General features: G+C 41.1%; 1 protein-coding gene across 4 annotated transcripts in view; it reads right to left on the bottom strand.

Moving 5' to 3' along the window:
- mast3b (microtubule associated serine/threonine kinase 3b) overlaps window positions 1-13,688 on the bottom strand; it is a 58,362-nt gene that overhangs the window by 32,774 nt on the left and 11,900 nt on the right. For 3 of the 4 annotated variants that reach the window (XM_021603519.2, XM_021603518.2, XM_021603520.2), the window contains exons 2-4: window positions 13,454-13,543; window positions 2,393-2,481; window positions 359-431 (exon numbers count right to left, since the gene is read on the bottom strand). In XM_021603519.2, the coding sequence (XP_021459194.2) occupies window positions 359-431; window positions 2,393-2,481; window positions 13,454-13,543 (252 nt within the window). Of the gene's footprint in view, window positions 1-358; window positions 432-2,392; window positions 2,482-4,001; window positions 4,455-13,453; window positions 13,544-13,688 lie in introns of those variants that run through there. The other variant, XM_021603522.2, reaches the window with a different exon arrangement.

Raw genomic sequence — 13,688 nt, forward strand, 5'->3', positions numbered from 1 at the left:
GATTGATTGATTTCACTCTAGAACAGGATGATCTATTTTGGATGCAATATGAATGAAGTTGATGGAGAGAGAGAAAGACTGCGAGAGAGTGGTCGCGCATGCACTGAGTTACAGCAACAATATTAGAGTGATAGGCGGTTTTAAAACTCTGCAGCTGCAATGAAAAAAAGTATAATCTTTACAAGAGAAGCATATAACTTAACAGTTCAATTTCACACCATGCTAATCATATAAATAATGTATTATAATTTACTGGTGTCTCACAGTTATTTATTCCAGGAAAAGGGATTGGTTTTGGGCGGTAAATCCCGGTAAAATGTCGGTAACAGGGTTTCCGCCATTCAACCCTACCACATACCTGCGAGCAAATGGGAAGTTGAGGGAGGCACTGGTGGACACATTTCGGGGGCTGTCTATGGGACTGCTTGCAGCTGAAAAGAAACAAGGGATGATTATCATCATTACAATGAATTAAGCTCGGATAAATAAGAATAGGTAATTATAGCGATTGAAACCCTATTCATATTTTGAATAAGGTCGAAGCAAACTGTATGGAGGCAAGTCTCAGGTACTGTAAGTAGCTAGACTGAATAATATCTCAAATAGGTCTGGTTTATGGTGCCAAACATAGCAGCAGTTAGCATCAAAGGGCATTAATGGAGAGGAGGCTATGCGACATTGTAAAGTATAATTTTGTTTGTCTTTGACAGTGCCTGGACCTTTGTGTACTCGAGACACAAGTGTTCATTAACATGGGAGCATTTTGCTACCAATTAATTCAACTGAACATAATGAATGCTTAAATTGTGCCCCCTAATCAGATAGGTCTCGACATGATAGAACTTGAAAGAGAATGTCTGCACATCTCTGGCATGTAGGGCCCTCGTGCAGAACTCTATTCATAGGGTGCTTGACAACCAGAAGTGATACAGTGCCTTCAGAAAGTACTCATACCCCTTGACTTATTCCACATTTTGTTGTGTTACAGCCTGAATTCAAAAGTTATTACATATATTTTCTCTCACCCATCCACAGTATACACAATACCCCATAATGACAAAGTGAAAACATGTTCTTAGAAATGAAATACAGAAATCTCTCATTTACATAAAGTGCTTAGCTCTATTCCATTTCTTTTTATCCTAAAAATCTCCCTAGTCCTTGCCGATGACAAGCATACACATAACATGATGCAGCCACCCCATGCTTGAAAATAATATGAGTAGTAATATTAACTCAGTGATGTGTTGGATTTGCCCCAAACATAACGCTTTGTATTCAGGACTCAAAGTTCATTTCTTTGCCACATTTTTTTCAGTTTTACTTTAGTGACTTATTGCAAATAAGAATGTTTTTTATTCTGTACAGGCTTCCTTATTTTCACTCTGTCAGTTAGGTTAGTATTGTGGAGTAAATACAATGTTGTTGGCCCATCCTCAGTTTTCTCCTGACACAGCCTGTTTAAAACAACTGTTTTAAAGTAACCATTGGCTTCATGGTGAAATCACTGAGCGGTTTCCTTACCCTCCGGCAACTGAGTTAGGCAGGGCGCCTGCATCTTTGTAGTAACTGTGTGTACTGATACACCATCAACAGTGTAATTAATAACTTCACCATGCCCATAGGGATATTCAATGTCTGCTTTTTTCCCCCAATAGGAATTGGAATTGGAAACCCTGGTCTTTGTGGTTGAATCTGTGTTCGAAATTCACTGCGCGACTTAAGGACCTTACAGATTATTGTATGTGGGGTACAGAAAATCATGTTAAACAGTCCATGCAGCTTATTATGTGACGTGTTAAGAAGAGTTTTACTCCCGAACTTAATTTAGGCCTGCCATAACGAAGGGGTTCGGTACTTATTGACTCAACATTTCAGCTTTAGATTTTTTAGTAATTTGTCAATGTCTGAAAATAATAATTCCACTTTGCCATTATAGGGTATTGCGTGTAGGCCAGTGACACAAAATCTCGGTCTAATCCATTTTAAATTCAGGCTGTACCACAACAAAATGTGGAAAAAGTCAAGGGGTGTGAATAGTTTCTGATGGCACTGTATACACTCCCATTGATTCAAATGCTAAAGGGAAACACAAAAACCCACCCTTTACTGAAGAACCAATTTTTATATTTTCTGACCAATAAGATGTATGTCTCCTCCTTTATTTTCTACAATCAGCACAGCATATATCTAAAAATGCTTTGAGGTCCCAATGATAGCAAGAGAAATCCAAAATATTGATACTTGCACTTGCTATGTTGTAGTAGGACAGCCTACTCTAAAACATTCAAACGTGTCAACGGGTAGGAATAAGTCTACGTAGTGTACTATAAGCTACATAAACAGGCTACATACATTGGAGACAAACTTCTGTTCCTGTGATGGTTCTTACCGGTGTGGACGGAGAGTGGGGAGAGAGGGCGTGACAGAGTGGGCGAAGGTGTCCCCAGGCCAAGACTCTTCCTGTTGCTGCTCCGGCAACTGTGGAACATAAACAGGAACAGAGATGTCAGTCACCAGCTACAAAACACTTCAGTCATCCATCTGGCAGTGCTTCAAAACATGAGTTAGTTCCGCCTTCAAATAGCAATAGGAATAGTTCAAGTGATGTCATGAGTCTAAGCCACAGGGGGGAAAAGATCATCAAAAACAGGCTTGTTTCTATTCTGGAAGGGGCAAAGATGCATTGCTTTCAATGTGAGTAATTGGCTATGACTAGCAAGCAATGCAGGGATTTTTCTGCCACTGAAATCCTTGGGCGGGCCACCTAAGCGTTTTTTGGGGTTGCCTAAGTCCAAACAGTGTAATAAACAAACGTTGTCTAAACTTAAACAACTAAAACAACATATAAAGTATGTAGAAAAGATAATGAACACATTATTTTACCATCTTTGAGAACTAAAAGCTAGACTGTCAGAATTGAAATTTCCAAAAACAACAGCATTATCTATGACATAATGCATATAATTGCTGGAAACTAACTTTTAAACGGCAAAACTTTCTTTCAAAACTTCAATATAACCAAAATCAACACAATTGCAAACGGCTATTGTTAATAACTGTGAAGCAACAAAATGTGAGGGTGAGACACTTGTATAACAAAACATCCACTAAAAATCGACCACTTTGATCATAGGCCTATGTACATCAACAGGAGGCATACTCACAGACAGAGAGTCAGACCGTTTATTATAAAGACTGAGGAGGAGTCAAGTAAATCATCTCGATTTGACCAGAATGGGCACAATAAGGGTCAATAAAGGACAGATGAGCATCACATGTATGAAATAGGACATATATCAAATATAAGCACCCATCAAATTATTGTAAGTGACTCCCATAGGTCATCCAGAACTAGGATGTTTTTGCACAGCAGTGAGCAACCAAATATTCTACGTGAACCAGGAATATTTATTCTGCATAGTGTCATTGTTTTGGATCTAACAAGGACTGTAGTTAGGTCATTAATTATTGAATACATAACTATTTTGTTCCCTTTTTGTTATAACAGTATTACAGACTTAAACACGAATAATCTGTAGGCCTATTTGTTTTGCCTTTCAATAACTATATTGTAGTCAATGATACATATTCACAATCAGCACATTTTCTAAGCACTGACCACGTTTAGCTGAACGCTCTGAAACTAAAACAATGGGGATAAGACCGCGCGTGGCACCAATATCGAAACCAAATGGGAGCCAATGAATGAGCGTCAACATCGGCTATGTTATCACTTACAAAGTAATGTTTTTATCTAGTTACATTGTTTCTGAATATGTGAAATGGACACAATGCAAGTTGAGGTCAAGCATGTGTCCATCTGGATGGCCATCTGGACCATAGACGGGTTATTTCAGAGACTTGTCTGAGAACATCAGCAAGGCCAACACAAGAAAAGATCCTTTAAAAAAAGAATACACAACACATTAAAAGGACCATAATTGTCTGCCGTTGAGCTTTGTTACATAACTACATAAACCAGAACCTTTCCTACCTACCTTTTTGATCGTTTTAGCATTGATCCTGTTACAAAATGAGACTTGTTGTGGGTTGGCACTGCGGTCCAGTAACTTGGATCCGACATGGTGGATGTTGTTTACAACGAAAAAGAACACACATTCCGATCCAAAATAAATAATTATTGAATCTCCTAGATGGTGGATACAGGACCCGAGAATGGAACCCACAAATCCACGGGTAGACCCTCCATCGCGGTGGCAGTATGTTGTGTTCCCTGGACTAGCTAGTCAGCTTGGCTATCATTCAACCAGCTTTCAGCGCCACCTTCGCTTTATTTTGCCTCATATTCAAGCACCTAGGCCTACATCTTCTGCCTGGAAAGTGTTCCCGGTGGACATGGGCTACTCTCTCTGCTGCCAAAACTCCATCGCTGACTGATATAGCCTACTACCATAGACACATTAGACTTTTCACTAGTATTCTGTTCAGCACACACGATGACGTCACTTCCCTGCGTTAATAAAGGAAACCTTTAAAATAAAAGTCGGCATTCCAAAACATTGCAAAGTGGTTACCTCTTTCAAAAGATATTACATTTTTATTAATGTCGATTTTTATTGTGCTTATAAGCAAATGCAAGAAGGAATTTATGGGAAATGTTTTAAATATGTAAAACTTGAGACCACTATTGAAAAATACAATGGTCAGACTGGATTGTTGACAACATTGGGCTTAGTGCAATTTTTTGGGGGGTGCCTATGTAAAAGTGGGGTTGGGAGCACTCAGTAGGGTCTGTAGAATCTACATTGAACAAAAATATAAACTCAACACGTAAAGTGTTGGTCCCATGTTTCATGAGCTGAAATAAAAGATCCCAGAAAATCCACAAAAATATTACTTTTCTAAAATGTTGTGAACACATTTGTTTACATCCCTGTTAGTGAGCATTTCTCATTTTCCAAGATAGCCCATCCACCTGAAAGGTGTGGCATATGAAGAAGCTGATTAAACAGCATGGACATTACACAGGTAGACCTTGTGCTGGGGGCGATAAAAGGCCACTCTATAATGTGCAGTTTTGTCGTACAGCACAATGCCACAGATGTCTCAAGTTTTTAGGGAGTGTGCGATTGGCAAACTGACTGCAGGAATGTCCACCAGAGCTGTTGCCAGATAATGAAATGTTAATTTCTCTACCATAATCCACCTCCAACGTCATTTTAGAGAATTTGGCAGTATGTCCAAATGGCTTCACAAGCGCTGACCTCGTGTATGATGTCATTTGGCAGAGCGGTTTGCGGATGTCAACGTTGTGAACAGTGCCCCATGGTGGCGGGGTGGTTATGGTATGGGCAGGCATAAGCTGCAGACAAGGAACACAATTGTATTTTATCGATGGCAATTTGAATGCTCAGTGATACCGTGTCGAGTTCCTGAGGCCCATTGTCATACCATTCATCCGCTGTCATCATCTCATTTCAGCATGATAATGCACAGCCCATGTCGCAAGGATCTGTACATAATTCCTGGAATCTGAAAATGTCCCAATTTGTCCATGGCCTGCATACCCACCAGACTTGTCACCCATTGAGCATGTTTGGGATGCTCTGGATCGACGTCTATGACAGTGTTCCAGTTTCCGCCAATATCCAGCAACTTTGCACAGCCATTAAAGAGGAGTGGGACAACATTCCACAGGCCACAATCAACAGCAGATCAACTCTATGTGAAGGAGATGTGTCGCACTGCATGAGGCAACTGATGGTCACACAAGATACGGACAGTTTTTCTGATCCACACCCCAACAGATGCATATCTGTATTCCCAGTCATGTGAAATCCATATATTAGGGCCTACTGAATTTATTTCAATTGACTGATTTCCTTAAATGAACTGTAACTCAGTAAAATCTTTGAAATTGTTGCATGTTGCGTTTATATTTCTGTTCAGTATATACAGTATATGGTGTAATTTCATGGGGCACTGAATAATACGTAGTGTTGCTGGAATTTTACTTCAACCATTCCATAGGTCATAATGCAAATATACAGTGCCTTGCGAAAGTATTCGGCCCCCTTGAACTTTGCGACCTTTTGCCACATTTCAGGCTTCAAACATAGATATAAAACTGTATTTTTTTTTTTGAAGAATCAACAACAAGTGGTACACAATCATGAAGTGGAACGACATTTATTGGATATTTCAACCTTTTTAAACAAATCAAAAACTGAAAAATTGGGCATGCAAAATTATTCAGCCCCCTTAAGTTAATACTTTGTAGCGCCACCTTTTGCTGCGATTACAGCTGTAAGTCGCTTGGGGTATGTCTCTATCAGTTTTGCACATCGAGAGACTGACATTTTTTCCCATTCCTCCTTGCAAAACAGCTCGAGCTCAGTGAGGTTGGATGGAGAGCATTTGTGAACAGCAGTTTTCAGTTCTTTCCACAGATTCTCGATTGGATTCAGGTCTGGACTTTGACTTGGCCATTCTAACACCTGGATATGTTTATTTTTGAACCATTCCATTGTAGATTTTGCTTTATGTTTTGGATCATTGTCTTGTTGGAAGACAAATCTCCGTCCCAGGTCTTTTGCAGACTCCATCAGGTTTTCTTCCAGAATGGTCCTGTATTTGGCTCCATCCATCTTCCCATCAATTTTAACCATCTTCCCTGTCCCTGCTGAAGAAAAGCAGGCCCAAACCATGATGCTGCCACCACCATGTTTGACAGTGGGGATGGTGTGTTCAGCTGTGTTGCTTTTACGCCAAACATAACGTTTTGCATTGTTGCCAAAAAGTTCAATTTTGGTTTCATCTGACCAGAGCACCTTCTTCCACATGTTTGGTGTGTCTCCCAGGTGGCTTGTGGCAAACTTTAAATGACACTTTTTATGGATATCTTTAAGAAATGGCTTTCTTCTTGCCGCTCTTCCATAAAGGCCAGATTTGTGCAATATACGACTGATTGTTGTCCTATGGACAGAGTCTCCCACCTCAGCTGTAGATCTCTGTAGTTCATCCATAGTGATCATGGGCCTCTTGGCTGCATCTCTGATCAGTCTTCTCCTTGTATGAGCTGAAAGTTTAGAGGGACGGCCAGGTCTTGGTAGATTTGCAGTGGTCTGATACTCCTTCCATTTCAATATTATCGCTTGCACAGTGCTCCTTGGGATGTTTAAAGTTTGGGAAATCATTTTGTATCCAAATCCGGCTTTAAACTTCTTCACAACAGTATCTCGGACCTGCCTGGTGTGTTCCTTGTTCTTCATGATGCTCTCTGCGCTTTTAACAGACCTCTGAGACTATCACAGTGCAGGTGCATTTATACGGAGACTTGATTACACACAGGTGGATTGTATTTATCATCATTAGTCATTTAGGTCAACATTGGATCATTCAGAGATCCTCACTGAACTTCTGGAGAGAGTTTGCTGCACTGAAAGTAAAGGGGCTGAATAATTTTGCACGCCCAATTTTTCAGTTTTTGATTTGTTAAAAAAGTATGAAATATCAAATAAATGTCGTTCCACTTCATGATTGTGTCCCACTTGTTGTTGATTCTTCACAAAAAAATACAGTTTTATATCTTTATGTTTGAAGTCTGAAATGTGGCAAAAGGTCGCAAAGTTCAAGGGGGCCAAATACTTTCGCAAGGCACTGTATATGAACTATATATTGGCGTATAGTGAAAAAAGGATTCTGGAGGCATGTTTCGGTCTAAAAAGGGCCTAAAAGGGTCTAGAATGTTCACTTTCATCATGATGTTCTCTAATGATTTGTGATACAAATGTAAAAAGCATGCCAAACATACATCCTCCCGATGAGGTTTCAATGTGAAAATTACCAGAACAAATATATATATTTTTGCCAAATACATAAAAATCTCCAAAGAAGATTCCAATACTAGTTAGGGCTATAACTCAAAGCGCTTATCAGATAGTCAATCATTTAGCAAATTCTGTTGTTCTATTGAAATGTAGCCCAAATAAAGTAATGAATAAATAAAATTTTCATTTGAACTAAAATGTTGGTCTTAAGTGTTTGTTTTTTGAGAGTAGTACTGCTGGGTATTTAAATAACATGAAATAACACCATATATAGATTCTACAGACCCAACTGAGTTCTCCAAACCCCAGTTCACATCAGCACATAGAACAGTTTTTTTTTTTTTTTTACCTATAAGCCAATGTGTAATGCATATACAGTGATTTGCATTGTGGCCAATGTAATGGGCGAAGTAAAAGGCCTGCAACACTCCATATTACTCAGTGCCCCATGAAAAGACACCATATATAGATTCTACAGACTCTACTGAGTACTCCCAAATCCACTTTAACATCGGCACATGGAGTAGTTTTTTCAAATGCTGTGCACATATAGAGTTGAAGTCAGAAGTTTACATACACCTTAGCCAAATACATTTAAACTCAGTATTTCACAATTCCTGACATTTAACCCTAGTAGAAATTCCCTGTCTAGGTCAGTTAGGATCACCACTTTATTTTAAGAATGTGAAATGTCAGAATAATAGTAGAGAGAAGTATTTATTTCAGCTTTTATTTCTCTCATCACATTCCCAGTGGTTCAGAAGATCACATACACTCAATTAGTATTTGGTAGCATTGCCTTCAAATTGTTTAACTTGGGTCAAACGTTTAGGGTAGCCTTCCACAAGCTTCCCACAATAATTGGGTGAATTTTGGCCCATTCCTCCTGACAGAGCTGGTGTAACTGAGTCAGGTTTGTAGGCCTCCTTGCTCGCACACGCTTTCAGTTCTGTCCACAAATTTTCTATAGGATTGAGGTCAGGGCTTTGTGATGACCACTCCAATACCTTGACTTTGTTGTCCTTAAGGCATTTTGCCACAACTTTGGAAGTATGCTTGGGGTCATTGTACATTTGGAAGACTCATTTGCGACCAAGCTTTAACTTCCTGACTGATGTCTTGAGATGTTGCATCAATATATCCACATAATTTTTCTGCCTCATGATGCCATCTATTTTGTGAAGTGCAGCAGTCGCTTCCTGCAGCAAAGCATCCCCACACCATGATGCTGCCACCCCCGTGCTTCACGGTTGGGATTGTGTTCTTCAGCTTGCAAGCCTCCCCCTTTTTCCCCCAAACATAACGATGGTCATTATGACCAAAACAATTATATTTCTGTTTCATCAGACCAGAGGACATTTCTCCAAAAAGTACGACCTTTGTCCCCATGTGCAGTTGCAAACTATAGTCTGTCTGTTTTATGGTGGTTTTGGAGCAGTGGCTTCTTCCTTGCTGAGTGGCCATTCAGGTTATGTCGATATAGGACTTGTTTTACTATGGATATAGATACTTTTGTACCTGTTTCCTCCAGCATCTTCACAAGGTCCTTTGCTGTTGTTCTGGGATTGATTTTCACTTTTCGCACAAAAGTACGTTCATCTCTTGGAGACAGAACGCGTCTCCTTCCTGAGCGGTATGTCGACTGCATGGTCCCATGGTGTTTATACTTGCCTACTATTGTCTGTACAGATGAACGTGGTACCTTCAGGCTTTTGGAAATGTAATTTATTTTTATTTATCAATTTATTTTCTGAGGTCTTGGCTGATTTCTTTTGATTTTCCCATGATGTCAAGCAAAGAGCCACCGAGTTTGAAGGTAGGCCTTGAAATACATCCACAGGTACACCTCCAATTGACTCAAATGATGTCAATTAGCCTATCAGAAGCTTCTAAAGCCATGACGTCAATTTCTGGAATCTTCCAATCTGTTTAAATGCACAGTCAACTTAGTGTATGTAAACTTCTGACCCACTGGAATTGTGATACAGTGAGTTATAAGTGAAATAATCTGTAAACAATTGTTGGAAAAATTACTTATCATGCACAAAGTAGATGTCCTAAACGACTTGACAAAACTATAGTTTGTTAACAAGAAATGTGTGGAGTGGTTGAAAAACTAGTTTTAATGACTCCAAACTAAGTGTATGTAAACTTCCGACTTCAACTGTATATGCACTTTTGAACGAGAAATTGCCAAGAAACTGAAGATCTCTTACAATGCGGTGTACCCTTCACAGAACAGTGCAAACTGTCTCTTACCAGAATAGAAAGGAGTGGGTGGCCCCGGTGCACAACTGAGCAAGAGGACAAGTACATTAGTGTGTCTAGTTTGAGAAACAGAAGTCCTCAACTGTCAGCTTCATTGACCACGTGACTGGGACAATGCTGGGGGGAAAGGCCAAAAAACTGTACAGATAATGCCTTCATCAAACAACACTGTTTCACGACACATCAGTGACATGGCAGGAGACGTTTTGAACCAATTACTGCTTCTCATGCAAGCCAGTGAATTCTATGCATTACAGCTGGATGAGTCAACAGAGGTGGCTGGCCTGGCACAGCTCCTGGCATATGTCCGTGTCATGTTCGTCATAACGAGGAGACCAAGGCGCAACGTGATAAGAATACATACTTATTTTAATGAAGAATAAACACTGAACAAACTATACAAAACAACAAAATGAACATGAAGGTAATAACACGAGTGCTAACAGGCAACTACACCTAGACAATAACCCACAAAATACCCAATGAATATGGCTACCTAAATATGGTCCCCAATTAGAGACAACGATAAACAGCTACCTCTGATTGAGAACCAATCTAGGCAACCGTAGACATATAAACCCCCAGACTAGAAAAAACATAAACATACAAAAACCCTAGACAGAACAAAAACACATATACCCACCCTCATCACACCCTGACCTGACCAAAATAATAGAGAAAACATAGATAACTAAGGTCAGGGCGTGACAGTACCACCCACCCAGACCCCCCCCCCCCCCAAAAAAGGTGCGGACTCCCTGCTGCAAACCTAAACCTATATGGGAGGGTCTGGGTGGGCATCTAACCTCGGTGGCGGCTCTGGTTTTGGACGCCGTCCCCCTTTTTTACTCTTAGTCCGCTCTTGTAGCACCGACCCGTGGATCATCGTCGGAGGCTCTAGACTGCAGATCCTTGCAGTAGGCCCCGGCCTGGGGACCCTCGCTGCGTGGATCATCGCAGGATGTTCTGGACTGGGGACCGTCGCTGGAGACCCCGGACTGGGGACAGTCGCTGGAGACCCCGGAATGGGGACAGTCGCTGGAGACCCCGGAATGGGGACAGTCGCTGGAGACCCCGGACTGTGGCCTGTCGTTGGAGGTTCCGGACTGTGGCCCGTCCTTGGAGGTTCCGGACTATGGCCCGTTGTTTGAGGTTCCGGACTGTGGACTTTCGCCGGACGCTCTGGACTGGGTACTATTGCCGGACGCTCTGGACTGCCGAGGCGCACTGTAGGCCTGGTGCGTGGTGCCGGCACTGGTGGTACCGGGCTGGTGACCGTTTACTACGGTCAATTAAGGAAGACATCCTCTTCTGCAAACCACTGGAAACCAGGACAACAGGAGAGGATATTTTTAAAGTACTGGACAGCTCTGTGACATGAAATGGACTTTGGTGGTCAAGATGTGTTGGTATCTGTACTGATGGCGCAAAAGCCATGACAGGGAGACATAGTGGAGTGGTAACGTGCGTGCAATCAGATGCTCCCGACGCCACATGGGTACACTGCAGCATCCACCGAGAGGATCTTGCTACCAAGGGAATGCCTGACAGTTTTGGACACTCTAGAAAACAAGGCCCCTGAACTCTTGTGTATTTTCAGCACTATGCAATGATATGGGCAGCGACTATGTAATATTTTTAAAACATACCTGTTATCATTGGACAAAGTATTGACAAAAAAAATTTAATTGAGAGACTAATTTTCACTTGTCTGACCACTTGCATGATGACGGGTTTCTCACACAACTGGCCTATCTGGGTGATGTTTTTTCTCGCCCGAATGATCTAAATCTAGGATTACAGGGACTCTCCGCAAATATATATTCAATGTGCGGGACAAAATTGAGGCTATGATTAAGAAGTTGGAGCTCTTCTCTGTATGCAGTAACAAGGACAACACACAGGTCTTTCCATCATTTTATGACTTTTTGTTCGCAAATGAACTCAAGCTTACGGACAATGTCAAATGTGATATAGCTAAGCACCTGAGTGAGTTGGGTGCGCAATTATGCAGGTACTTTCCCAAAACGGATGACACAAACAACTGGGTTCATTATCCCTTTCATGCCCTGCATCCAGTCCACTTACCGATATCTGAACAAGACAGCCTCGTCGAAATTGGTTCTGTGAAAATTGAATTTAATCAGAAGCCACTGCCAGATTTCTGGATTGGGCTGCGAATATCAGAATATCCTGTCTTGGCAAATCGCGCTGCTAAGGCACTGATGCCCTTTGCAACCACATACCTATGTGAGAGTGGATTCTCGGCCCTCACTAGCATGAAAACTAAATACAGGCACAGACTATGTGTGGAAAAAGACTGAAACTCTCTCCAATACAACCCAACATTGCAGATTTATGTGCATCCTTTCAATCACACCCTTCTCATTAACTTGTGGTCAGTTATTTGATCATCAAAAATTGTGAATAAGGCTTTATATGTAAGATGGTTAAATAAAGAGCAAAATTATTGATTATTATCATATTATTATTTGTGCCTTGGTCCTATAAGAGCACTTTGTCACTTCCCACGAGCTGGGTTGTGACAAACTCACACTCATTATGTTTAATAAATGTATTGTATAGTGTGTGTGTGTGGCAGGCTTACAATGATGGCAAAAAACAACATTTGAGAGTGCGCTGGCCCTGGTGCTAGAGGAGGTACGCAGCTGGAGGTTGAATGTTTGAAGGGGTTCGGGACTATAAAAAGTTTAGGAACAACTGGTGTAGAGAAAGAAATTGATGCATAACGCTTTAGTGTTGTAAAATAAAGAAATCTTGGTGGTCCAAAAAAATAATTTGATCAAACTAAAATGAAGTTCAACCAAATGTCATTTCAAAAACTATGACTGGTATATTACAGTTTCTCTGTGAACAGAACTGAACAATATTCTTGGTAGTTTTGCCAAATTATCAGGATACAGATGATTTCTCACTATATGTATTACAATAACCTAATGCTCTACATAGCATTCTGTATGCTGCTTCGGTTTGCCATATGGTTTTCCTTTCCTCTGCAGTGTACCATTGGGGGTTGCCAGGCAACCACCATAAGCCAGGCAACCTTTCCTCCAAATGACTTCCAATAGTTAAGACAATTTCTAGCAGCTGCATTTTGCACGTTGCAACATGTTATCTAAACAATATGGTTCAGTGTTTTAACGTTTATGGTTCAACAAATTAGGCAATGTTACTGCGATGAAAAATGTGCTTTCATCAGTGAAATTAAATTTGCAAAAATACAGTCCGTAAAAGCAACGTCTGCTTTAAAGGTATCTTCATAATTCCTCACAGGAGCTGTTCTCAAGCCCCCTGTCTGTTCTATAAAGTGGGCCTGATTCCCTTGTGTGGCTGTATGTGGCTGTGTGCTGTATGTGGGCTGTCTTTCTTACCTCCAGGGATGTAGGGTTTGTAAGGGGCTGCAGGGGCTGCATGGGCTGCATGGGCTCAGTAGAGTTGGGCTCTGGCAAGTGGGTGACAAACTGTAAGGCAAGACACGGTCACATGGATCAGTGTGCTGACTCAGCACGGTCGCTGTTGCCTACCAGTGCCTGGGTAATGGCTGAGATGCACCCCAAGGTCTCACTTTCATTGGCTGACATTATAGGTCTGTGATAGACACTCGGC

Source organism: Oncorhynchus mykiss, chromosome 5 (genome assembly GCF_013265735.2).
Source record: "Oncorhynchus mykiss isolate Arlee chromosome 5, USDA_OmykA_1.1, whole genome shotgun sequence".
Taxonomy (NCBI): domain Eukaryota; kingdom Metazoa; phylum Chordata; class Actinopteri; order Salmoniformes; family Salmonidae; genus Oncorhynchus; species Oncorhynchus mykiss.